This window comes from Scyliorhinus torazame, chromosome 25 (assembly GCF_047496885.1).
Source record: "Scyliorhinus torazame isolate Kashiwa2021f chromosome 25, sScyTor2.1, whole genome shotgun sequence".
Classification (NCBI taxonomy): domain Eukaryota; kingdom Metazoa; phylum Chordata; class Chondrichthyes; order Carcharhiniformes; family Scyliorhinidae; genus Scyliorhinus; species Scyliorhinus torazame.
This window is the reverse complement of record NC_092731.1, coordinates 13,100,959-13,128,124: the sequence shown is the minus strand read 5'-3', so window position 1 is coordinate 13,128,124 and position 27,166 is coordinate 13,100,959. Positions and strand designations below refer to the sequence as shown.

Here is a 27,166-nt window from a genome sequence, read left to right as displayed (position 1 = left end):
CTTGGGTCACTGTCTTTCCGGAGTCTGCACCTTCTCCCCGCGTCTGCGTGGATTTCCTCCGGGCACTCCGGTTTCCTCCCACAAGTCCCGAAAGACGTGCTTGTTAAGTGAATTGGACATTCTGAATTCTCCCTCTGTGTAGCCGAACAGGCGCCGGAATGTGGCGACTAGGGGCTTTTCACAGTAACTTCATTGCAGTGTTAATGTAAGCCTATTTGTGACAATTAAGGTTATTATATAATTATCAATTCATATCGAACAAAAGAAATCGATAAAGTTTGAAATAATCAAACAAACCCACAAACGAATCAAACGGAATGAATTTGAAGCTTTATTTCACAGTTTAAACGCCAGAAAAGTGCTATCCATTTTATATATATATAGATATATTTACATCTATAATTATTACCTGTTTCTCTGCATTGAGAGGAATTTAAAGATGTTACGGTTAAAGGGTTTCAAGTTTAATATTCATCAGCCTGGATTTGTGAGACATTTTCCCTCCAATTAGTTACAGGACTTCCTTTTCCAACACTTGGCAGACAATTGTTTTCTCTCTCTACAGAGCTCTCCATTAACACACCTGTTTATTTAAAAAACAATTTTCTGTGAGTGGAGTTGGCTTCTAGGGAGCAGTAGTTTTGGCCCCAACTTGATTTACAGGAATGAGCACACAAGGATTTCAGGGGGGAGAGAAACCTTTCATTGTTCAGGTTGCCGTGGGTACTGTCTGGTCTGACTGGATTACGGCTATACACCCCCACCCCCACTAGATGTCTATAATCAAACCCGCAAAGGAAAAGCAAACCAGTGACATCTTTGTGGTGGCGTAGCAAAATGCGACGAGAACCATCTGTTGAATGGTAGAAGGTTGTAAGTGTAATAGGAAGAGGGAGAATCAGTCCTGTGGCCGGGCAGCCACTGCAAACGGTTAACACAAAGTATTAAAAAAAGGGGCAGGAGACACATGTCCCCCACCGATGGCACGTGGCCGGATTAGGCCTTGATTGGCATCCTTGTTAACTGGCTGGCGTATCCACCTTCTCGGTGTCTGCCGCTTGCTCACTTCTCTTCACCTCCGGCTCGCTTTCCTTCTCCTCTGGGGCCTGGGGGTCAGCCATGCCCTGTGCACCCTTCGTCTCACCATCTATCAAGGCATGCTCCTTTTTCACAATATCTTCAAGTTCTTCCTGCAGGGAGAATTATAATAATCTTTATTAATAATAATCTTTATTATTGTCACAAGTAGGCTTCCATTAACCCTGCAATGAAGTTACTGTGAAAATCCCCAAGTCGCCACACTCCGGCGCCTGTTCGGGTACACTGAGGGAGAATTCAGAATGTCCAAATGACCTAACAGCAAGTCTTTCGGGACTTGTGGGAGGAAACCGGAGCACCCGGAGGAAATCCACGCAGACACGGGGAGAACGTGCAGACTCCGCACAGACAATGATCCAAGCCGGGAATCGAACCTGGGACCCTGGCGCTGTGAAGCAACAGTTCGAACCACTGTTACCGTGCCGACCATATAAAGGTTTTTCGAGGGAATTGCACAGCTCAGGGACCTTGGCACCTGAATGATGGGGTGATGAAAACCTGGGATGTGTCAGCGTTGGAGGAGTGCAGAGGCACAATTTCCGTCAAAGCTTTTCATTTTGCCCTCATCAGGTCAATTTGCAAGAATACCAATGCCATGGGAAACAACAATTTATACTGGATGAGAAGAGAATGCTTTTTGTTTTTTAATTTAGAGTATTTAATTCATTTTTTCCAATTAAGGGGCAATTTAGCGTGGCCAACCCACTTAACCTGCACATCTTTGGGTTGTGGGGCGAAACCCACGCAGACACGGGGAGAATGTGCAAACTCCACACGGACAGTGACCCGGGGCCGGGATCGAACCCGGGTCCTCGGCGCCGTGAGGCAGCAGTGCTAACCACTGCACCACCCTTATGAGAGGAGAATGCTGATTCGTTGGCACAGTACATTGGTATTCTTGCGAATCGTCCTGATCAGTGCAAGTTGAAAAGCTTCGACAAAAGTCTATTTTCTTCCCCAGCAAGTCACCTCCTGGTATTCGTGACCCCCTCTATTGTGAAATTGTTGACCTGCGTGAATGTGTATTTACACCAAATCGCGGCCCCCAAACTTTGCTCGTCCGCGATTTAAGACTCTCATGTCAAACTGTTGGGCTGTTAAGCTGTCACCTCCACCACATCTTTCCCACGTAGAAAGCGCGCACTGCCCATCTATTGTCTCCGCTCACGCGCAAGTCCATCCTTCGCGTCCCCCCCCACCCCCCCCCCGCACGATTTAATGGGATCGGAACGACCCCCGCGAACAACGGTAGTTGGCTCTCCTCAGGATCTGCACAACCAAATGACTATGAGTGCAGTGATCTGGGAGGGTCATAAGGCTGAAGGAGGTTACAGGGCTAGGGAGGAGCGAGGCTATGGAGGGATTTAGAAATAAAGCCCCCAGTCACCCACAGAGTAAAGTTCACTCTACCGTGCCTCCTGGACTAGTAATCCAGAATCCCAGGCGAATGCTCTGGGGTCACGGGTTCAAATCCCACCACAGCATCTCGTGGATGGTTAATTAATTTTAACAAATTGATATTTCTGGAATTGAAAACTAGTCTCGGTAATGGGGAACAAGAATTTAGTATTGTTGTTAAAAACCCATCTGGTTCACTGATGCCCCTTTTAGGGAAGGAAATCTGCCGACCTTACCCGGTCTGGCCTACAGGTGACTCCAGGCCCACAGCGACGTGGTTGACTCTTTAACTTCCCTCTGAAATGGCCGAGCGAGACACTCGGTTGAAGTGACCAGGGAGGGGCAACGAATGTTGGCCCAGCCCAGCAATTAAAAAAACAATCAATATGTAGACAGTCCAACTAGGGATGGGGCGGTACTGGACCTGGTACTGGGGAATGAGCCCGGCCAGGTGGTAGATGTTTTAGTAGGGGAGCATTTCGGGAACAGTGACCACAATTCAGTAAGTTTTAAAGTGCTGGTGGACAAGGATAAGAGTGATCCTAGGGTGAATGTGCTAAATTGGGGGAAGGCTAATTATAAGAATATTAGGCGGGAACTGAAGAACATAGATTGGGGGCGGATGTTTGAGGGTAAATTAACATCTGACATGTGGGAGGCTTTCAAGTGTCAGTTGAAAGGAATTCAGGACCGGCATGTTCCTGTGAGGAAGAAGGATAAATACGGCAATTTTTGGGAACCTTGGATAACGAGAGATATTGTAGGCCTCGTCAAAAAGAAAAAGGAGGCATTTGTCAGGGCTAAAAGGCTGGGAACAGCCGAAGCCTGAGTGGAATATAAGGAAAGTAGGAAGGAACTTAAGCAAGGAGTCAGGAGGGCTAGAAGGGGCCACGAAATAGGGTTAAGGACAATCCCAAGGCTTTTTTACACGTACATAAAAAGCAAGAGGGTAGCCAGGGAAAGGGTTGGCCCACTGAAGGATAGGCAAGGGAATCTATGTGTGGAGCCATAGGAAATGGCCGAGGTACTAAATGAATACTTTGCATCAGTATTCATCAGAGAAGGAATTGGTGGATGTTGAGCCTGGAGAAGAGTTTGTAGATAGCCTGGGTCACACTGAGATAAAAAAGGACGAGGTGTTGGATGTCTTGAAAAACTATTAAGGTAGATAAGTCCCCAGGGCCTGATGGGATCTACCCCAGAATACTGAAGGAGGCTAGAGAGGAAATTGCTGAGGCCTTGACAGAAATCTTTGGATCCTCACTGTCTTCTGGTGATGTCCCGGAGGACTGGAGAATAGCCAGTGTTGTTCCTTTGTTTAAGAAGGGTAGCAAGGATAATCCAGGGAACTACAGGCCGGTGAGCCTTACGTCAGTGGTAGGGAAATTACTGAAGAGCATTCTTTGAGACAGGATCTACTCCCATTTGGAAGCAAATGGACGTATCAGCGAGAGGCAGCAGGGTTTTGTGAAGGGGAGGTCGTGTCTCACTAATTTGATAGAGTTTTTCGAAGAGGTCACAAAGATGATTGATGCAGGTAGGGCAGTGGATGCTGTTTATATGGCTTTCAGTAAGGCCTTTGACATGGTCCCTCATGGTAGACTAGTACAAAAGGTGAAGTCACACGGGATAAGGGGTGAGCTGGTAAGGTGGATACAGAACTCGCTAGGTAATAGAAGGCAGAGAGTAGCAATGGAAGGATGCTTTTCTAATTGGAGGGCTGTGACGAGTGGTGTTCCACAGGGATTAGTGCTGGGACCTTTGCTGTTCGTGGTATATATAAATGATTTGGAGGAAAATGTAACTGGTCTGATTAGTAAGTTTGCAGACGACACAAAGGTTGCGGATAGCGATGAGGACTGTCAGAGGATACAGCAGGATTTAGATTGCTTGGAGACTTGGGCGGAGAGATGGCAGATGGAGCTTAATCCGGACAAAAGTGAGGTAATGCATTTTGGAAGGTCCAATGCAGGTAGGGAATATACAGTGAATGGTAGAACCCTCAAGAGTATTGAAAGTCAGAGAGATCTAGGTGTACAGGTCCACAGGTCACTGAAAGGGGCAACACAGGTGGAGAAGGTAGTCAAGAAGGCATACGGCATGCTTGCCTTCATTGGCCGGGGCATTGAGTATAAGAATTGGCAAGTCATGTTGCAGCTGTACAGAACCTTAGTTAGGCCACACTTGGAGTATAGTGTTCAATTCTGGTCGCCACACTACCAGAAGGATGTGGAGGCTTTAGAGAGGGTGCAGAAGAGATTTACCAGGTTGTTGCCTGGTATGGAGAGCATTAGCTATGAGGAGCGGTTGAATAAACTCGGTTTGTTCTCACTGGAACGACGGAGGTTGAGGGGAGACCTGATAGAGGTCTACAAAATTATGAGGGGCATAGACAGAGTGGATAGTCAGAGGCTTTTCCCCAGGGTAGAGGGGTCAATTGCTAGGGGGCATAGGTTTAAGTTGCGAGGGGCAAGGTTTAGAGTAGATGTACGAGGTGAGTTTTTTTTACACAGAGGGTAGTGGGTGCCTGGAACTCGCTGCCGGAGGTGGTGGTGGAAGCAGGGACGATAGTGACATTTAAGGGGCATCTTGACAAATACATGAATAGGATGGGAATAGAGGGATACGGACCCAGGAAGTGTAGAAGATTGTAGTTTAGTCGGGCAGCATGGTCGGCACGGGCTTGGAGGGCCGAAGGGCCTGTTCCTATGCTGTACTTTTCTTTGTTCTTGTTCTTAAAGCGCCCAATTCTTTTCTTCCTAATTAAGGGGCAATTTTAGCGTGGCCAATCCACCCACCCTGCACGTTTTCAGGTTGTGGGGGTGAGGCCCACGTAGACACGGGGAGAATGTGCAAACTGCACACGGACGGTGAACGGAACTCTCAGGGTGAAATGTTTCCACCCGTAACAAAGGGTGGGCAAAATTTGGAATTCTCTTCCCCAATTGATGCTCCAACAGTTGTTCCTTTTTAATCCGAGATGGACCGATTTTTGTTAACCAAAGGTATTTAGGGATATTGGGCGGGTATGCAGAGTTGTGTCACAGGTCAGCAATGATCCCATCGAATGGTGGAACGGGCTCGAGGGGCTGAATGGCCTCCTCCTGTTCCTATATTCAATGGAAAACCCCCTGCTGTGCCAGCCTGACTGTTCTAATCCTCATCCTACTGCACTTCATCACTGGTTTCCAAAGCAGACTCGACACAGAAAACTGCTTTCCTTCGTGTCAATGTCATCGTCGACTATGGTCTGCAAACCTGGTTAGCGACTACAGACAATAAATCAGACGAATGGCCATTAATCCTCTCCCGCCGAGGATCGAAATGCTGGAAGGACTGGCGGGGGGGGGGGGGGGCTTTGGTTACCTTGCCAATTCTGGATTGAGGTCTCGATAAGCCAGCTGACGCAGAGGGAGGAGCGCTATCGACTGAACGGAGCTGAAACTCTGCAGTTAAGTGTCAAGCTGCGGAAAGGTGCAGACCCACACATCTGGGGTGCGGATCTTCTGCAGTCTGGAAACAGATTCTTCCACCGGTCGGGGCTGATTTCTAAACCATAAACCTTTGGATTAAAAGATCAGTGCTCCTGTCTCGGACTAGGTGTGTCACTTTCCTCAATGTTGCACCTTTTTAAAAAAAATTAATTTACAGGATTGTGGGTATCACTGGCAAAGCCAACATTTATTGCCCATCCCTAAATGCCCTTGGGAAGCTGTCGATTTCCTGCCTTGAATTAGTGCAGTCCAACATCTCCCGACTCACTGGGCTGTTTCAGAGGGGAGTTCAGAGTCATCGAGGGTCTGGAGTCACACGTCGGCCAGGCCGGGTTAAGGGCGGCAGATTTCTTTCCCTAAAACGACATTAGTGACCCTGAACCACAGACTTTTCCACCACCACCACCTATTGATGCTAATTCCATGGTCACTATTACTTGAATTCCAGGTTTCTATTTATTTTTAAACTTTTTTTAATTTATAGTGCCCAATTCTTTTTTTTTTCCAATGAAGGGGCAATGAAGAGTGGCCAATCCACCTAGCCTGCACATCTTTGGGTTGTGGGAAGTGAGACCCACGCAGACACGGGGAGAATGTGTAAACTCCACTGGGATCGAACCTGCCGTGAGGCAGCAGTGCTAACCACCGTGCTGCCCTATTCCTGATTTTTATTAAATGAATTTTAATACCACCAGCTGCCATGGTGGGATTTGAACCATTGCAACCCCCCCCCCCCCCCCACTCCCCTCCAGAGCATTATTTTGGGCCTCTGGATTACTATCCCAGTGACAATACCACTGCGCCAGCATCTCGCATTCCCTTGGTAAATTATCTCATAGCGTCATAACCAGCATTGACCCAAGACCGAGATACAGAGCGCGGCAGATGAAATCTAAAAGAAACATTACAGTACCTTCCAGCCCAGTAGATCAGCCAGAGCAAGACAGCCGTCATCACAGGAACCTACATAAGCCACATCCCTGCTGAGACAAGAGGGTGTCATTTCAGGGCAGAGTCAATCTTTGGGATATCCCATTAAAACCAAACCCATTTACATCATCTGGCCGACATCCATCCGGCGGAGAGACAGAAAGGTTAGTGAGGCCTAGGGTCCAGAATCCACTCGTCAGCAGCAACGACCTGAATTTATGTAGTGCCGTTAACGTCCCGGGGGTGACTGTCTAACGGAGGTTGACACCGACATACAAGGACGGGAGAAACCTTGGCCAAACGGGAAGATTTTCGGAGCATCTTCCCAGGGAGGAGGGATGGCAGAGAGGTTTATGCAGCTTGGGGTCAAGACAGCCCAAGTTTTAATAATAATAATCTTTATTGTCACAAGTAGGCTTCCATTAACACTGCAATGAAGTTACTGTGAAAAGCCCCTAGTGCCACACTCCGGCGCCTGTTCAGGTATACAGAGGGAGAATTCAGAATGCCCAAATTACCCAACAGCACGTCTTTTTTTGGGGGGACTTGTGGGAGGAAACCGGAGCACCCGGAGGAAACCCACGCAGACACGGGGAGAACGTGCAGACTCCGCACAGACTGCGACCCAAGCCGGGAATCGAACCCGGGACCCTGGCGCTGTGAAGCAACAGTGCTAACCGCTGTGCCACTGTGCCGCCAGTGGGATAACATTGCGAGAGATCTGCTTCGGAGGAGTGCAGAGACCTCGGGACGTGGGAACTGGAGGAGTTTCCAGAGATATTGGGGGGGGGGGGGCAGCAGGCCTCAGAGGGATTTAAAAGCGAGGACAATTCTAAAATCCGTGACTCGAAAGACAAGGGCAGCAGCGTCCTGCTCACTCTGCAATACGCTTCAGTATAATTAAGCCGACCATAACCACCATTTTGACAGTCACAGACGGGAAGATGTGCAATGTGTGACTTTCCAAATTAAAGTCAAAAATCCTGATGAAAGGCCAACAGTGACCATTACAGGATACCCAATAGGTTGGAAAAGGAGATTTGATAAACCCGCTTTGGGACACCAAATCTGGGATTTCGAAATGCTCTTGGATGGTCGTGTGTAACTGGGACCTAATTGAGGGGTTGGGTAGTTTAGCTGACGAATAAAGGTTTAAGTGGCAGCGTGACAATTTGAAAGCAAAGTGTGGACAGTGTCTGGATTCTGAGGCCAAGTCCCATTACACAGCTGAAGGAAAGGCCACTCGGCCCACATCAGCAGTTGTGGCCCCGCATTCTTTCATCTCCGCCTGACAGTGTGGCCTTCGATTCATTTCTCCCTCATGGGTTTACCAAGCTTCCTCTTAAGCACATCCAAAATATTCACCTCAACCACTCGCGTGATGGTGAGTTCCACATTCTCCACAACCAGGGACACAAATTCAAGGTAACGGAGATCAGGGAAATTTTCGTTCTAAACCGTAGTACACAACAAATTTGATATTGCCAACTTGCTTTTATATTCAAACACCTTCATATGAAAAGCCCAGAACCTCAGTTGCATTTTTAAAATTTGGCCTGTTTTACCTGTCTTTAAAGATGTGTCCATTACCCACAAACTCACTTTCTCCATTGTTAAGATTATCATTTAGATGGGAATCCTGCGGAGAGTAACTCACCTCCTGAACCCCCCCAAAGCCTGTCCACCATCTACAAGGCACAAGTCAGGAGTGTGATGGACTCTCCACTTGCCTGGATGAGCGCAGCTCCAACACTCAAGAAGCTCGACACCATCCAGGACAAAGCAGCCCCGCTTGATTGCTCCTCCTTCCACAAACATTCACTCCCTCCACCACCGACGCACGACAGCAGCCGTGTGTACCGTCTACAAGATGCACCCACCAAGCCTCCGTAGACAGCATCTTGCGAACCCATCACTTCTACCACGCGAAAGGACAAGGCAGCAGACACATGGGGAACCGCACTACCTGCAAGCTCTCCGCCAGGTCACTCACCACCCCGACTTGGAAATATATCGGCCGTTCCTTCACTGCCGCTGCCTCAAAATCCTGGAACTGCCCCTCCTAACAGCACAGTGGGTGTACCTACACCACATAGACTGCAGCGGTTCAAGAAGGCAGCTCACTACCTTCTCCACGGCACTTAGGGATGGGCAGCAAATGCTGGCCTAGTCAGCGACTCCCACATCCCACCTAGTCAGCGACTCTCACATCCCACAGTGCTACAACTTAAGGGGTGTCACTCCCGACCTAAAATGGCTGAGCCAGGAATCTTGCCCGCTCTTACCTCCAGCTTGTTGGAAGGATTTTGCAGATCAACACTCAACCTGTTTGCCGCGAACCCGGAGCCTCCGGCTCAGAGCTTTGGGGGGGGGTGAGGGGGGGGGGGGAGACGGAGTAGATGTGCAGGTTAGGTGGATTGACCAAGCTAAATTGTCCTTAGTGTCCAAAACGGTTAGGTGGGGTTACCGGGTTGCAGGGATAGGGTGGAGGTGTGGGCTTAGGTAGGGTGTTCTTTCCAAGGGCCAGCGCAGACTCGATGGGCTGAATGGCCTCCTTCTGCACTGTAAATTCTTTGATTACTATGAAAACGCTCATACAAAACCATCTCATCCCGGGAATCAAGCCAGTGAACCTTCTTAGCACTAGCTCCAAGTCAGACATCGCCTTCTTCTGATATGTACCATCTTCCGATTAAGGCACTTTACAGCCTCCTGGGCTTAACATTGGGTTCAACAACTTCAGACCATGAACTCTCTCCTCCAACTTGACCCTCTTTAAAAAAAAAAATCCAATTTGCTTATCCCAACTCCTCCCCCAAAGGGCCGTGTGTCAGCTGTTCTTAACTTTTGCTTTCACAGGGCACTGACCCTTGTTCTGCTTTAACACATTCTGCTATCATAGCTTTATGCCACTATCAGCACCTGCTTTAGTCTTTAACACTACCGCTAACACTCCCTTTGTCTTGTGTCCAAGACATGTCAAATCTTTCCTGGACTCCCACATATCCCTGGCTCTTCTATTTTAATCCTCCTGCTCCACCCCCTCTTAAACGGTATAAAATCCATCACATTTTTCCCTCTCTATCGCTCGTACGAGTCATACGGACTTGAAACATTAACTCTATTTTCCCTCTCTACAGATGCTGCCAGACTTACTGAGATTTTCCAGCATTTTCTTTCTATCTCAAGTAGATCTTTTTTTTCAAAAATAAATTTAGAGTACCCAATTTATTTTTTCCAATTAAGGGGCAACTTAGTGAGGCCAATCCACCTACTCTGCACATCTTTGGGTTGTGGGGGCGAAACCCACGCAAACATGGGGAGAATGTGCAAACTCCACATGGACAGTGGCCCAGAGCCGGGATCGAACCCGGGTCCTCGGCGCCATGAGGCAGCAGGGCTAACCCACTGCACCACCGTGCTCCCCTTTCAAGTAGATCTTTTGTTTGGTTCCAAAAGCTTCTCTTGGATTCTATTTTCAGGTTCCTTCTTTAGTTATCCAATCTCTCTCCTGTTGCCCTTCTGTCGTTTTTATCTCCTAGGTTTATTCTGCACAGTCTCTCTTCCTTTAAGTTTCATTTTTACTCTTTATTCCTGGAACCCCAGCATCTGGTTTAGCACAGGGCTAAATCGCTGGCTTTGAAAGCAGACCAAGGCGGGCCAGCAGCACGGTTCAATTCCTGTACCAGCCTCCCCGAACAGGCGCCGGAATGTGGCGACTAGGGGCTTTTCACAGTAACTTCATTTGAAGCCTACTTGTGACAATAAGCGATTTTCATTTTTTCATCTATTTACGCTCTCTTGCTCCCGAGAACTCGCAGTGTCACATGAACCCTTCTCCCCCTCGTTGCAATGTTCCAAATCTGCACTCGGTAACAAGCTCAGAGGTCATGCAATAGGAAGGGTTTTTTTTTAATAACACAAAAACTTGCCTGTAGGCTTTTTCAGAGTCAAAGTCCAAAGACGCTCCAAGGCCCAATAAGGCCATCACGGGGTCACCCTTAAGGAGAGAAAGAAAAATCTGATAATTCATCTCGGTGTAAGAAATTAATTACACTGGTTAAAAAAAAAGGTTGCACTGACCCACCACAAGAGCAAGCCTCGGGTATGTACTGAGGATCATAGGTGCAGGAGGAGGCCATTCAGCCCTTCGAGCCCGTTCCACCATTTCATTTCCTGCATTAACATCGATTGGCTTCAGCGCCGGTCAGGAGGAGGATATTAGTCAATATTCCTGCTACTGACCACTATCCTGCCCAAAGTGGTAACGGTACTGGATCACGACACACAGACGATCAACAATCAGAGCCCACCCTCAGATCGGCCATCCCGATGACATCTCTGGGGGCTGCTGGTCTGGAAAGGAGTCACGGCGTGTTACAGAGCAGGAGGGGGCCATTCAGCCCATCATGTCGGTGAGAGCAGTCCAATTAGTCTCGCTCTCCCTGCCCTTCCCCCACAACCTTGCAAACGCTTCCTTCTTCAAATACGTTTATCCAACTTCCCTTTTGCAGGTTACTATGAGATATATATGCCAGCCCCCCCCCCCCCCCCCCCCCCCCCGCCACACACATTCCAGCAGCACATCCTGGATCACAAGTCCCTGTGGAAAAAATATTTTTTCTCGGCTCCCCCTCTGGTTCTTTTGGTCGTTCCCCTCAATCTGTGCCCTCGATTGATCGACTCCTGCCAGTGAAAAGACCTTCTTCTTTAACTCTATCAAAATAGAGAACACACTGCACAGAAACAGCCCCTTTGTCCCAAAGATCTTTGCCAGAGTTTGTTTCACCTCACACGCCAGCAGTCTGTAACTTTTTGTTCCTTTCTCCCTGGTTTCCCCTAAAAGAAAAGCCTTTAAAACGCAGAGAACAAAGAACAATACAGCACAGGAACAGGCCCTTCGGCCCTCCAAGCCTGCGCCGACCATGGTACCTGCCTAAAATTAACCGTCTGCACTTACGGAGTCCGTATCCTTCCATTCCCACCCTAGTCATATATTTGTCTAGATGTCCCTTAAATGCCTCTATCGTACCTGCTCCCACCACCTCCCCAGGCAGCGCGGTCCATATATTTACCACCCTCTGTGTCAAAAAACCTGCCTGGCACATCTGTTCTAAACTTTTCCCCACGCACTTTAAACCTATGTCCCCTAGTACTCGACTCTCCTAACCTAGGAAAGAGCATCTGACTATCCACTCTGTCCATGCCACTCATAACCTTGTAGACCTCTATCAGGTCGCCTCTCAACCTCCGTCGTTCCAGTGAGAACAGACCGAGTTTATCGAGCCTCTCCTCAAAGCTAATGCCCTCCATACCAGGCAACATCCTAGTAAACCGCTTCTGTACCCTCTCCAAAGCATCCACATCCTTCTGGTAGTGCAGCGACCAGAATTGTACACAATATTCCAAATGAGGCCTAACTAAGGTCCTGTACAGCTGCAACATGACTTGCACATTGTTATATTCAATGCCCCGACTGATGAAGGCCAGCATGCTGTACGCCTTCTTGACCACCTTATCCACATGCATTGCCACTTTCAGTGATTGGTTTCAGTCAACCTCAGAAGTCGAGGTAATAGTTTATAGAAGTAGGGCTATGAAGAGTCACATGTAGGTCAGGCCGATACAGACGCCAGGATCCATTCCCTGAAGTGAATCAAACCATGAAGCTTCTTAGTGACAGTCCAGCCATGCTCAGGGTCATTTTACTCAAACTTTTCCCCAAGTTACCAGATACGTGAAACTTCATTTCACAATATGCCAATGGGCGACAACAGAATCCCTGGGCTGTGGGTCAAGCCTGGTGACAGTTGTGTCACCTCTGGGTGAGATGTGGCACAGAGGTAATGTCACCAGATTAGTAACCCAGAGGCTCAGGCGAATGCTGTGGGACACGGGTTCGAATCCCACCCGGCAGCTGGCGGAATTTAAATTCGATGAATAAAATCTGGAATTGAAAGCTGGTCTCCGTAACGGCGACCGTGACAACGCTCATCGATTGTTGTAAAAACCCCATCTGGTTCACTAAAGCCTCTTTAGGGAAGGAAATCTGCCGTCCTTACCTAGTCTGGCCTACACGTGACTCCAGGCCCACAGCGATGTGGTTGATTGTTTTTTTCCAATTAAGGGGCAATTTAGCGCGGCCAATCCCCCTACCCTGCACATCTTTGGGTTGTGGGGGTGAAACCCACGCAGACACGGGGAGAATGTGCAAACTCCACATGGACAGGGGTCCGGTGCCAGGATCGAACCCGGGTCCCTCGGCGCCGTGAGACAGCAGTGCTAACCGCTGCTCCACCGTGCCCCTTATGTGGTTGACTGTTAACTGCCCCTCTCAAATGGCCGAGCGAGAAGTTGAAAGGGCAATTAGGGGTGGGCAATAAATGCGCCACATCCCATGAAAGAATAAAGGGGGAAAAAAAACTCTTGGGATCAAGCCCCGTAACAGAGGCCTGAGCCTAAAATCTAAACTGATGCTTCTAGTGCAGTACCGAGGGAGTACTGTACTGTCAGATGATGTTAATCGGGGACAAAGTCTGTCCTTTCAGTCAGTAACAGATCCCTTAGACATTAATCGAAGCATTATTCAAAGATGAGTAGGAGGACTTGTCCGCTCCCAATATTTATCCCACAATCTGTTCTTGTGACGTTGATCGGTTATCTGGTCACGACCACATTGCTGTGAGCGGGATCTTGCTGTGCTCAAACTGACCGACCAGTTTTCCAGCATTAAAGTTATTGAATTAGTTAATGAAATTAAAAAATGCTTCATTAGCTGGGAAGCGCGTTGGGATGTCCTGTGGTTGTGAATGGCGCTATATAGATTCAAGGTCTCTCTCTCTCACAGACCACCTCAGGACTACATGCTTTCAAGTTCCGTATAAGTTGATCAGGGGGTAGAAAGCCTTTCTTGTGCTGTTACCCACCTGACGAGTGATTTCCTTGTTAATGAGAAGCCGAGGTGTTGTGTCAGACACTCTGGGGTGAGAGAGGAAGAGAGCATCATTAGCACAATACCCTCGTGAACCAGAGCACAGCTCGTAACATCCCGACATCCTGTAGCGCCACCAGCAGTGGTATGGACTCGAGATCAGATCTATTTCAAATGAATAAGTCATCTCCATGGGGGGAGCAGCTCGTTTGTTCGACATGCTTCTGATCAGATATCACCGGAGAGTCGCAGAATCTGAGAGGTCCCAGTTTTCTGCCTCAAACTCTCCTGCAGTGGTTGATCTCAGGTGGGCCATGTCTTTTTTTTTTTAATGTTCATTCCTAGACTGTGGGTAATGCTGACAATGCCAGTCTTTATTACCCATCACTAAGACGCCCCTTTGAGAAGGTGGTGTATATTTTTGGTTTCCTTATTTAAGGATGGATATTCTTGGATGGGAGATAGGGGGGGTTGTTTATGGGTTAGCATCCCTACCTCTGGACCGGAAGCTCCAGGTTCAAGTCTCACTTCAGGACCTGAAGGCCATGGAAGGCGAGTTCGTAATGTGGCCAAATAGGTTGATTACGAGCCGGTAAATCCTTCTGACACACCTGACGGCGGGTGGGAAGAACTTTGGGGGTGCCCTGTGGTCGTGAACGGTGCTGTGTAGATTCAAGGTCTCTCTTTCCCGGTCAGCCAGACTGTAGAAGGTGACGGCAAACCACTGCAGGACTTTGCCAGGCACCGTCACAGACCAGCTCAACGGGAGTCTATGGCTGCCATCGCCTTCTTAGGGCCGTGTACCTGAAGGCATTTACTTGTATTGGTGGCAATTCAGAGAAGGTTCACAAAAGTTGAATCATGGGATAGAGAGGGTTGTCTTATGAGGAAAGGATCAGCAGTTTGGGCCTATGACTCCTCATGTTCACACTTCAGACGTTAACGCTGTTTCTCTCTCCAATGATGCTCGTGGACCTGCTGAGTGTTTCACATTTCCAGCATTTTGCATTTATTTAAGATTCTGAGGGGGCTTGATGGGGTAGATGCTGGGAGGATCTTTCCCCTCATAGATTATCATAGAATTTACAGTGCAGAAGGAGGCCATTTGGCCCATCGAGTCTGCACCGGCTCTTGGAAAGAGCACCCTACCCAAGGTCAACACCTCCACCCTATCCCCATAACCCAGTAAACCCACTCAACACTAAGGGCAATTTTGGACACTAAGGGCAATTTATCATGGCCAATCCACCTAACCTGCACATCTTTGGATTGTGGGAGGAAACCGGAGCACCCGGAGGAAACCCACGCAGACACAGGGAGGAACGTTTCAGGCTCTCTATCCCAGGCATCAGTGGACTGGATCACGGAATACATTCCATAGAATCCCTGAGGATCCAGGTTCGATCCCGGCCCCGGGTCACTGTCCGTGTGGAGTTTGCACATTCCCCCCGTGTCTGCGTGGGTCTCACCCCCACAACCCAAAGATGTGCAGGGTAGGTGGATTAAACCACGCTAAATTGAAATGAAAATCGCTTATTGTCACAAGTAGGCTTCAAATGAAGTTACTGTAAAAAGCCCCTAGTCGCCACATTCCGGCGCCTGTTCGGGGAGGCTGGTACGGGAATTGCCCCTTAATTGGAAAAAAAATAATTGGGTACTCTTAAAAATAATTTTTTAAAAGTGTCTTCTCTGTCATTCGATGAGATCTTGACTGATCTGAGGTGATAATCCTCAACTCCACTTTCCCACCTTATCCCCATAACCCTCGATTCCCTCACTGATTAAACGTTATTATCTCTCAGCCTCGAACATACTTAACGTCCCAGCCTCTACAGCTCTCTGCGGTCGTATCTGCGTGGGTTTCCTCCGGGTGCTCCGGTTTCCTCCCACAAGTCCCGAAAGACGTGCTGTTAGGTGAATTGGACATTCTGAATTCTCCCTCCGTGTACCCGAACAGACGCCTGAGTGTGGCGACTAGGGGATTTTCACAGTAACGTCATTGCAGTGTTAATGTAAGCCTACTTGTGACAATAATAAAGATTATTATTATCATTATTAAAGAATACCACAGATTCACTCCCGTCCGAGAGAAGTAATTCCTCCTCATCTCTGTCTGAAATGGGCGACCCCTCGCTCTGAGATTCTGCCCTCTGGTCCTAGGCTCTCCCACAAGTGGAAACAACCTCTCAGCATAGACCCTGTCAACCCCCCTGAGGATCTGATATGGTATAAGGTCGCCTCTCATTCGTCTAAACTCCAATGAGCACAGGCCCAACCTACTCAACCTCTCCTAAGAAAATCCCTCCATACCCGGCATCAACCTCGTGAACCTTCTCTGGACGGCCTCCAATGCCAGTCTATCTTTCCTTAGATAAGGGAAACAAAACTGCTCACAGTATTCCGGGTGAGGTCTAACTCGTGTCTTGCAGAGTTTTAAGAAGACTTCCCTATTTTTATATCCCATTCCATTTGCCTTCCCAATTACCCGCTGAACTTGCGTGCTAGCGTTTCGTGATTTATGCATGCGCACCCCCAAATCCCTCTGAGCTGCAGCTGTCTGCAGTCTCTCTGATGTGCGATGAAGGTGCGACCATGGTGCTGTCAGGTAGGGAGAGTTCCAGGATTGTGGCACAGCGACGGGTAGGAGGGGTTACACTGGATTAGGAAGCAGACCGAGTGCCGAAGCTATGTAAAATCACAGCATCATAAAGGAGGAAGGGGAAACTGGAAATGCAAGGCTGCGTCAAAAGCATTCGAACTAGAAACCTGCTCTGGGCAGTGGGTTAGACTCTGATTGTCACTTCTGGTTTTCTTGACTTGGCATATTGAATTGTCGCAGAATACAGGAACAGGAGGAGGCCATTCAGCCCCTCACCGCCATTCAATCTGGTTGTATCTCACCTCTTTCTACCTGCTCCTTACTTCCGTAACCCTAATAGCCTTGTCAAACAACCGTGGGATCCTCCAGCTTCTATGTTATAGCATCTGGATTTCTCCACACACGAGCCACTCTCCTCACTCCACATGCCCTTAAATATTTTTTGAAGAGATAACAAATAGGTTAGACCAAGGAGAGCCAATGGATGTTATCTATCTTGACTTCCAAAAGGCCTTTGATAAGGTGCCTCACGGGAGACTGCTGAGTAAAATAAGGGCCCATGGTATTCGAGGCAAGGTACTAACATGGATTGACGATTGGCTGTCAGGCAGAAGGCAGAGAGTTGGGATAAAAGGTTCTTTTTCGGAATGGCAACCGGTGACGAGTGGTGTCCCGCAGGGTTCAGTGTTGGGGCCACAGCTGTTCTCTTTATATATTAACGATCTAGATGACGGGACTGGGGGCATTCTGGCTAAGTTTGCCGATGATACAAAGATAGGTGGAGGGGCAGGTAGTATGGAGGATGTGGGGAGGCTGCAGAAAAATTTAGACAGTTTAGGAGAGTGGTCCAAGAAATGGCTGATGAAATTCAACGTGGGCAAGTGCGAGGTCTTGCACTTTGGAAAAAAGAATAGAGGCATGGACTATTTTCTAAACGGTGACAAAATTCAGAATGCTGAAGTGCAAAGGGACTTGGGAGTCCTAGTCCAGGATTCTCTAAAGGTAAACTTGCAGGTTGAGTCCGTAATTAAGAAAGCAAATGCAATGTTGTCATTCATCTCAAGAGGCTTGGAATATAAAAGCAGAGATGTACTTCTGAAGCTTTATAAAGCATTAGTTAGGCCCCATTTAGAATACTGTGAGCAATTTTGGGCCCCACACCTCAGGAAGGACATACTGGCACTGGAGCGGGTCCAGCGGAGATTCACACGGATGATCCCAGGAATGGTAGGCCTAACATACGATGAACGTCTGAGGATCCTGGGATTATATTCATTGGAGTTTAGGAGGTTGAGGGGAGATCTAATAGAAACTTACAAGATAATGAATGGCTTAGATAGGGTGGACGTAGGGAAGTTGTTTCCATTAGCAGGGGAGACTAGGACCCGGGGGCACAGCCTTAGAATAAAAGGGAGTCACTTTAGAACAGAGATGAGGAGAAAAGTCTTCAGCCAGAGAGTGGTGGGTCTGTGGAATTCATTGCCACAGAGGGCGGTGGAGGCCGGGACGTTGAGTGTCTTTAAGACAGAAGTTGATAAATTCTTGATTTCCCGAGGAATTAAAGGCTATGGAGAGAGAGCGGGTAAATGGAGTTGAAATCAGCCATGATTGAATGGTGGAGTGGACTCGACGGGCCGAATGGCCTTACTTCCGCTCCTATGTCTTATGGTCTTATTCATTTTGTCAGCCAACTATCTAACCTATAGAATCTCTATTGCGCAGATGGAGGCCATTTGGCCCATCGAGTCCGCACCGACCCTCCGAAGGAGCACCCTACCTGGGCCCACTCCCCCGACCCTGTCCCCGTAACCCGCTTATTGATCACGGCCGATCCACCTAACCTGCACATCTTTGGACTGTGGGAGGAAACCGGAGAACCCGGAGGAAACCCACGCAGACACGGGGAGAACGTGCAGACTCCCCACAGACAGTCATCCACGGCCGAATTGAACCCGGGTCTCTGGCACTGTGAGGCAGCAGAGCTTAGCACTGTGTCACCGTGCCCCTTTAATGTTGCCTTACTCTTCTGCGGGCTTCAACAAGGGTTGATTTCGGCATTTGCAACCTCCCCTTTAACTCTATGCTGTTGCTTTCCTGAGGCAGCATGACCTTCAGCCCCTGACAGAGGGCTAGCAGCAACACAATGGGCAGAATGGCTTCCTGCGGTGCCCCAAGCTTCTCTGTGGCACATTTTGCGCTTTTAGTTTTTAATTCACACCATTTCCAATGTTTTCACCGCCCGCCCGCCCCCAACGAACCGGGAAAGATTTTCCCCGCCACAGACCTGCTGGCAAGCGATGCAAATGGTTGGACTTGCAGGGAGGTGCCCATGATGATGAGGAGGTCACATTTAGGGAAATCCTGAACAAAAGAAAAACAAGCTCATTAAAAATACAGGCGAAGAAATGCATCGTCACAAATAAAAGTCTCCCCTTCCTGGTCACCGGGGTGGCTTGATGTTAAAAAAAAACACAGGCAATTAACTTACAAATTAAAAAGAAAATTCCATATTAAATGCAAGGGTCGGGTGGGTTGAATCTGGTGGCATCATGACATCGCCATTGGTTATGGGCAAGGGAGGGTGACGTTCCCATGCCAGACATGCTGTAAATCATTGACAATAACCATGTCAAGAAAGCCCCTGACACGATTCATAAAATGTGCTGCAGACACTTTACCCTGAAGGCTTTGCTGGGCTTTCCTTAAGGCTTTAAGTCTTCAATTAAGGCAACCATTTGTATAAAAGTAAAGTTAAAGTCGCCATAGTCCCAGATGACCAGAGGCTGCTTTCCCCTTTGAGCTGGCTGGCGACGATTTAACTGGAGAGTCACCACACCTCAGGTGGGGTTGAGAAGTTGGGGCCTTCGTGAATAACCTCCAGCAGTACGGGAAGTGAACCCGGGCTGTTGGCTGCGCTCTGCATCACGAACCAGCTGTCCAGCCAACTGAGCTAAGCCGTTTTTATAACCACTGGGCAGTAGCTGTGACATTGCACACAGGGCTAAGTGTATAGTCCTTAGGTGAATGATTAAAAGAGCACGGGGGATATTTAGACAAAGGTGCACAGATGCGCTTTGAATTATTGGCAATTAAATCCACAAAGCATCGGGAACCCGGGCACCAGAGAAGTGGATTGGGTGGGGGGGGGGGGGCTAAGAGTTTCTTTGCAGTAACAGTGAAGCAGCTGGGAGACGCAAACTGAGGCGCTACAGCACCGCCACAGGTGGGAGGGCATAATCACATAGGTCATTTCCATTGGAAATTTGAATAGCGGGAATTGAAGTGGAGAAAAATAAACACATACATGGGTGACAAAAACTCAAGTGGAAACATGCAGAGGCATAATTTTAAAAACATATATTAACTTCTTAACATGGACTTAAGGAGTGAGTCAGAGTACTGGAAACAGAGGGTCATAGCTCCCTTCTGTTTGGTGCACAAAGGATTTTTGGGTGCAGTATAGTTCACCAGCGCCCTGTAGATATTCTGCACAAACTCCCATGAGATAGATGAATCAGTCTGTCAGCTAATTGCGATTTTCAGAATACACTTAAAAAGTCTCCTCATTGGCCTGCATAGGATTAATTGGATTTCAAGCGATTTGATACAGGAGAAGTCTTCAGAATGTAAAACCTTTGGAAGTAAACGCAAGTCTTTCCCTTGCCACCTTGATCCAGTGGTTGCACTGAGGTCGGAGAGTTGGGGGTTCGAGTCCGACTCCAGGACTCAAGCATGTGAGCTGGCACGACAGCACTGAGGGCGTGCCGCGCTGTCAGAAGTGCTGCCTTTCGGGTGCAACATTAAACCAAAGTCCTGCCTGCCTACTTGAATAGACACAGAAGATTCCCTGTCACATTCTCTACCCCCCCCCAACCAGGTTTGACAACCTCCTTCCCTCAGTCACCATCACCGATACGAATTAACCTTTATTTAGAAATTTAGAGTAGCCAATTGTTTTTCTTTTCCAATTAAGGGGCAATTTAGCGTGGCCAATCCACCTACCCTGCACATCTTTGGGTTGTGGATCTTTGGGGGGGGGGGGGTGAGACCCACGCAGACACGATGAATGTGCAAACTCCAAACGGAGTGACCCAGGGCCGCGATCAATATGAATTAATTTAATCATTTATATCATTGCTGCCTATGGAACAGCAACGGTTTCTCCATCACAGCCTGTGACAGCACTTAAAAGACTCGCATGAACGGTGCCATATCAACGACAACTTATATACTGCGCCTTTAATGTATCAAGATTCGTTGGTGCGCTAAAAAACACGGCAGCACGGTAGCACAGTGGTTAGCACACTTGCTTCACAGCTCCAGGGTCGCAGGTTCGATTCCCAGCTTGGGTCACTGTGCGGAGTCTGCACGTTCTCCCCGTGTCTGCGTGGGTTTCCTCCGGGCGCTCCGGTTTCCTCCCACAGTCCAAAGATGTGCAGGTTAGGTGGATTGGACATGATAAATTGCCCTTAGTGTCCAAAAAGGTTAGGTGGGGTTACTGGGTTATGGGGATGGGGTGGATGCGTGGGCTTGGGTAGGGTGCTCTTTCCAAGGGTCAGTGGCGACTCGATGGGCCGAATGGCCTCCTTCTGCACTGTAAATTCTATGATTCTATGAAAGTCTGACACTGATCCACATAAAGCAAAAATTAGGGCCGATGATTAAAGGGGAAGGTTTTAAGGAATCTCTGACAGCAGGAGGGTCAGAGGGGTTTAGGGAGGAAATTCCGGAGCTGGGGGAGCCGAAGGTAGGGCCGCCAATGGCGGAGCGATTCAAACCGGCCCAAATTAGCTGCGCGCAGGGATTTCGGGGAGGGTTGTGGGGGCTGGAGGAGATTACGGAGAAGAGGGAGGCGGGAGAGGGATCCGAAACGAAGGATGAGAATTTTTAAATCGACACTTAGCCGGAGGTCGAGGGTGATAGGTGGATGGACCTCCGTGAGGGCAAGGAGAGTTTGGGATGAACAAGTCAATCAAATCCACTGGGATTATCTTCTCGACTGCAAAGAAGGTTACGGGGAGATTTAACACAGATGTTCAAAATTACGGAGAGTTGTATAAGTCTGGTTAACTCATTGGCTTCAGTTGAATACCAGAGGACACCAATTTAAGATAATTGTCATATTTCCCCGTAACAAAGGTTTTATATTAAATGAGTTTAAAATTCTGTGGTAGGTTTCTTGAAGAAAGACTAATAACAGAACTTTTGCACCAAGCACGCACGGAGTGACCTCAAACACGTCTCAATCTCACCACTGACCAGGCATCATTTACTGGTTGTTGCTTCCTGTGACTATTCACTTCAAGGGAACTTTGCTGCGGCAATCTTAAAATATCACTCACTCCTCAGTTAGACCAAACTTTAATGACTGTAATAAAGTGGATCCTTCACCCCCCCCTCCCCCCCCCCCCCCCCCCTTCCGGCTTCTGACCATTTTTGTGACGAATCGGCCGATTTTACGATTAGAAATATGTGTGTTTTCCCCAGTCATGATGATGGAGCCAGCACTGTAAGTCGCTGCTCTCGGTCTGCTGGGAGCGGTATTACTGCTCCGCCAGAAATAAAGCCTCTTGTGATTTTTAAATAAGGGAATGGTGGAGATGTAGGGGGGTGGGTGGGAGACGAGGAGGATTCTTGGGTTCGGCTGTGATGCCCTCCATAGTTGGTCAGCATTCGGAGAAAGTACAGGGGTATGGCTGGAGCACTGGAGTGTCCCAGAGGGAGAGGCAGCATATTTAGAGACCCACAAATAAACAATGCTGAGCTTCATTAGGAACGGGTGGTAGAATCCCTACAGTGCAGAAGGAGGCCGTTCGGCCCATCGGGTCTGCACCGACCCTCTGAAAAAGCACCCCACCTAGGGCCCACCTATCCCCATAACCCCACCTAACCTTTTGAACACTAAGGGGCAATTGATCACGGCCGATCCACCTAACCTGCACATCTTTGGATTGTGGGAGGAAACCGGAGCATCCGGAGGAAACCCACGCAGACACGGGGGAGAACGTGCAAACTCTTTCTGCTGTTGTTCTTCTGGACAGTAACTGGCTTCAGATCGATGCTCCAGCTTTCAGCATTGAGTTCAACAACTGTAGACTGTGACCTTTCTCCTCCATCTTAAACTCTATTTATTTTTTAAAATTCCATATTTGTATTGCCTCGATAAAACTCCCCCCTCTTCCCCCTCCATCCCCCTCCCACACCATGCCACCTGTCTCTTCTTCTCAAAGTTGCTACTTCTTGTTGCAATCTCTCGCAGCCAGAGTTTAATATCCACCACATTCTCTCTCTTTAGTTCTGGTGAAAAGCCAGGTGGACTCTAACTAGGTTCCTCTCTCCCTACAGTTGCTGCTGAGCCTTTCCAGCACCTTCTGTTCTTGGGCGGCACGGTGGCACAGCGGTTAGCACTGCTGTCTCCCAGAGACCCGGGTTCAATTCCGGCCTCGGGTGACTGTGCGGAGTTTGCACGTTCTCCACGGGCCTGCGTGGGATTCCGCCGGGTGCTCCGGTTTCCTCCCACAGTCCAAAGATATGAAGATTGGTGGGGTTACGGGGATAGGGCGGAGAAGTGGGTCTAGGTAGAGTATCTTTCAGAGAGTTGTTGCAGACCTGATGGGTTGAATGGTCCCCTTCTGCGCTGCAGGGATTCTATGAGGATTGTGCCTTTATCTGCCTGGATCCATAGTTCAGGAAGTCCTTCCCTAAACCCTTCTCTCCCATGTTTGGGAGAATGGTAGCACAGTGATTAGCACTTCACAGCTCCAGGGTTCCAAGTTCGATTCCCGGCTTGGGTCACTCACTGTCTGTGTGGAGTCTGCACGTTCTCCCCGTGGGTTTCCTCCGGGTGCTCCGGTTTCCTCCCACAAGTCCAAAGATGTGCAGGTTAGGTGGATTGGCTGTGCTAAATTGCCTCTCAGTGCCCAATGGGGTTGGGTGGGGTTGCTGGGTTACGGGTATGGTGTGGAGGTCTGGCCTTAAGTGGGGTGCTCTTTCCAGGTTCCGGTGCGGACACAATGGGCTGAATGGACTCCTGCTGCACTGTGAATTCAATGTCTATGTCTAAGAGCAGGGAATTTCCTCGATCTGAAGCCAGTTACTGACCAAATCAACAGCACAGAAACAGACCATTGGGTGATTATCACATCGCTGTTTGTTGTGCACAACGTAGCTGCCCTGTTTCCCATATTTCAACAGTAATGACGACACTTCTAAAGTGTTTCATTGGCGACAAAGCACTTTTGAGATGTCCAGTGCTGGTGAAAGGTGCTATATAAATGCAGGTAATGTCTGTTTTTCTTTTCATTCATTTCCTTGAACACAGACCCTACAACCCACCACATCTTAGGTCACCAGTTGTAACATCCTCCTTCAGTGACTCAGTGGTGGTTACTGTTTGATAACGTTCCTGTGATGCCTCAGCATGTTTATTACAGTCTCTGAAATGCTCATTCATGGGGAGTGGGTGTCGCTTGGCTGGGCAGGGCCAGCATTTATTGCCCATCTCTAATTGCCCGTGAACGGTGTCTCTCGCTGGGCCATTTCAGAGGGGCATTCAAAGAGTCAACCACATTTCTAGAGTCACATGTAGGCCAGACCAGATAAGGATGGCAGGCTTTTTGGCATTTCTGGCGAAAGGAATAGAGTTCTAATAATAATAATAATCTTTATTGTCACAAGTAGACTTACATTAACACTGCAATGAAGTTACTGTGAAAAGCCCCTAGTCGCCACACTCGGCGCCTGTTCGGGTACACAGAGGGAGAATTCAGAATGTCCAATTCACCTAACAAGCACGTCTTTCGGGACTTGTGGGAGGAAACCGGAGCACCCGAGGAAACCCACGCAGACACGGGGAGGACGTGCAGGCTCCGCACAGGCAGTGACCCCCAAGCCGGGAATCGAACCGGGGACCCTGGAGCTGCGAAGCAACAGTGCTAACCACTACCGTAAAGCACGGAGGTGTTACTCCAACTGTACAGGGTATTGGTGAGGCCGCACCTGGAGTACTGTGCACAGTTTGGGTCCCCTTATTTGAGGAGGGATGAGATGCTTTGGAGGCAGTTCAGAGGACGTTCAGGAGCTTGGTTCCAGAGATGAGGGCAGGATTCCCTCACCCCGGGGCCGGGCCGGAGAATTGCTGGGATGGGCGCGAATCGCGCCCCACCGCCGATTCACCAGAGAGCCGAGAATCGGCGCCACTGGCGTCGGTGCGGTCGGCACGGCGCCAGTCAGGGGCCTGGTGAGGGGCGGGGGGGGGGCCTCCACCGTGGCCTGGCCCGCGATCGGGGCCTATCGAACGGCGGGCCTACCTCTCAGGCTGGGGGCCTCTTTTGTTCCGTGCCGGCCCCTGCAGCCCTACGCCATGTTGCGTCGGGGCTGGTGCGGAGATGGGAGCCACTGCGCATGCGCAGGGCTGCAGCGCCCATCTGACGCTGGGGAACGGCAGCTGGAGAGGCGTGGGTCGCTCCAGTGCCATGCTGGCCCCCAGCAGGGGTCAGAATCGCTGCTCCTGAGGCCATGTTGATGCCGTCGAGAAGCACTTAACCTCAGGATCAGAGAATCCCGCTTGAGGGGTTTGCCTTATGAAGAGAGACTAGACCGTTTAGGCCTATATTCTCCCGAGTTTAGGAGATCTAATTGAAGTGTACAAGATGATAAAAGGCATTGACAAAGTAGGCGTGTGGCGGATGCTTCCTCTTGTGGGGCATTCTAGAATGAGAATTCATCGTTTTAGGATAAGGGGGAGCAGATCTAAAACAGAGATGAGGGGAAATTATTTCTCCCAAATGGTGGTGAATCTGTGGAATTCACTGCCCTCGAGTGCGGTGGATGTACTCTGGTCCAAGGAAGAACTGCTTCGTTTTTGACCAAGACGCTGATGAAGATTTCCTGGAATTTTTTAAGGGATCTGTTGACATTGGGAGAAATAAATATTCAGTTCACCCCATTAGAATGTTGCAGATTGCATGATTTAGAATGTTCTAGATTGTCTTAGCTGCTGTGGTAGAATTGGTCACAGCGGTCAAACCATGAGCAGAGTTTTCAGAGCAGGTTGTTGGATGTGGATTGACTTGAGCCCTCCTCTAAGATGCAAGCTCTTTTTAAAATTAAAATAAAAAGATTTCACTGGGCATTAACCAGACAGGGAAAAGTCTCAAGGAAGAGCTGTGCAATTGTAAAAAGATGTTGAGCTAACGCAGAATGGTGGGGGTAGGTTCTCTACTGAGTGGTTGCTAATCGTTCACCTGTTACTCCAACATCATTGCCCCAATCTTGAGAGACTTGGTAAGCACCAGCTTTGGAAATCAATCACGTTTCAACACTGACTTTGCCGGCTGCAATTATACTTATACTTACGGACTCCATGGTGGCAAAGAATCGTTGGGGCAGACTCTCACCAAAGAACACGATGTCTATTTAGAGGAATGAATGAGGATTACGTTCAGTACACAGTTTCTTTTACAATATCAAAGCATGCTTTACAGTCGCGCTTTTCTCAGCACAACAAGACAATCAATGTGTCTGTTGGGTCACAGGAGACTCGGGGAGGGATTCGGAAAAGGAAAGACATCCCTCTTGCAACCAGTTTTGTTTAGGAGACACAGGTGCATTATTCATCCTTTATAACCCACAAAACTGACCCGGAGTGTACATCCGACGTTCTCTCTGCATGAACGTTCTGCTCCGTCAAACCAGCTCCAGCTTGGCTGATTGATATTAAAGAGCTCGCATCCTGCGCCTGAACACCACCCAGTGGTTCCTGCTGGAGACAGAGTGCAAGGGTGGAGAAGGAGAGAGAAACAGGAAGTGAAAGGGGCTAGGGGAAAGAGAGAGAGAGCAAGCAAGGGGGGGGGGGGAGGAGAGAGAGCGCAAAGGGGCGAGGAGAGAGTGCGTAAAGGGAGAGGAGAAAGTGTGCACAATGGGGAAAGAGAGAGGGTGTGCTAAGAGTGAGGAGAGTGTGCAAAGGGGGAGGAGAGTGCAAATGGGGAGAGTGCGCAAAAGGGAGAGAGTGTGCAAAGGGGAGGAGTGTGCAAAGGGGAGGAGTGTGCAAAGGGGAGGAGTGTGCAAAGGGGAGGAGAGAGTGTGCAAAGGGGAGGAGTGTGCAAAGGGGAGGAGAGAGTGTGCAAAGGGGAGGAGTGTGCAAAGGGGAGGAGAGAGTGTGCAAAGGGGAGGTGTGCAAAGGGGAGGAGAGAGTGTGCAAAGGGGAGGAGTGTGCAAAGGGGAGGAGAGAGTGTGCAAAGGGGAGGAGTGTGCAAAGGGGAGGAGAGTGTGCAAAGGGGAGGAGAGTGTGCAAAGGGGAGGAGAGTGTGCAAAGGGGAGGAGTGTGTAAAGGGGAGGAGAGAGTGTGCAAAGTGGGAGGAGAGAGCGAGTGTGCAAATGGGGAAAGAGAGAATGTGCAAAGGGGAGGAGAGAGAGAGAGTGCAAAGTGGGAGGGGAGAGAGAGTGTGCAAAGCAGGAGAAGAGAGAGAGTGTGTGCGCAAAGGGAAAAGAGAGATAGGGAGTGTGTGTGCGCAAAGAGGGGAGGAGAGAGAGGCAGGGCATGAGGGGCTGAGTGGGTGGGCAATGGGCAGGGAGTGCGAGAGGAGGAGGGGCATGGGGGCGCAAGGGGCAGAGAGCAATGATCCCCTAATCCTTTACCAGTTGGGGACAGAGGAGCCTAATTACCAACTCGAAGCAAGTATTCTATTGTAGCACAGGCTCAACATCAACAAGAGG

The 27,166-nt window shown here is 49.0% G+C and overlaps 1 protein-coding gene across 1 annotated transcript in view; it reads right to left on the bottom strand.

Annotated features, from left to right (window-relative positions):
• Positions 1-318: 318 nt before the first annotated feature.
• Positions 319-27,166, bottom strand: part of sirt2 (sirtuin 2 (silent mating type information regulation 2, homolog) 2 (S. cerevisiae)) — a 56,012-nt gene continuing 29,164 nt past the window's right edge. The window contains exons 10-15 of the mRNA XM_072489861.1: positions 25,808-25,863; positions 18,735-18,811; positions 13,847-13,898; positions 10,853-10,920; positions 6,904-6,970; positions 319-1,190 (exon numbers count right to left, since the gene is read on the bottom strand). Of these exons, the coding sequence (XP_072345962.1) occupies positions 1,020-1,190; positions 6,904-6,970; positions 10,853-10,920; positions 13,847-13,898; positions 18,735-18,811; positions 25,808-25,863 (491 nt within the window). The 3' untranslated portion in view covers positions 319-1,019. The remainder of the gene's footprint in view (positions 1,191-6,903; positions 6,971-10,852; positions 10,921-13,846; positions 13,899-18,734; positions 18,812-25,807; positions 25,864-27,166) is intronic.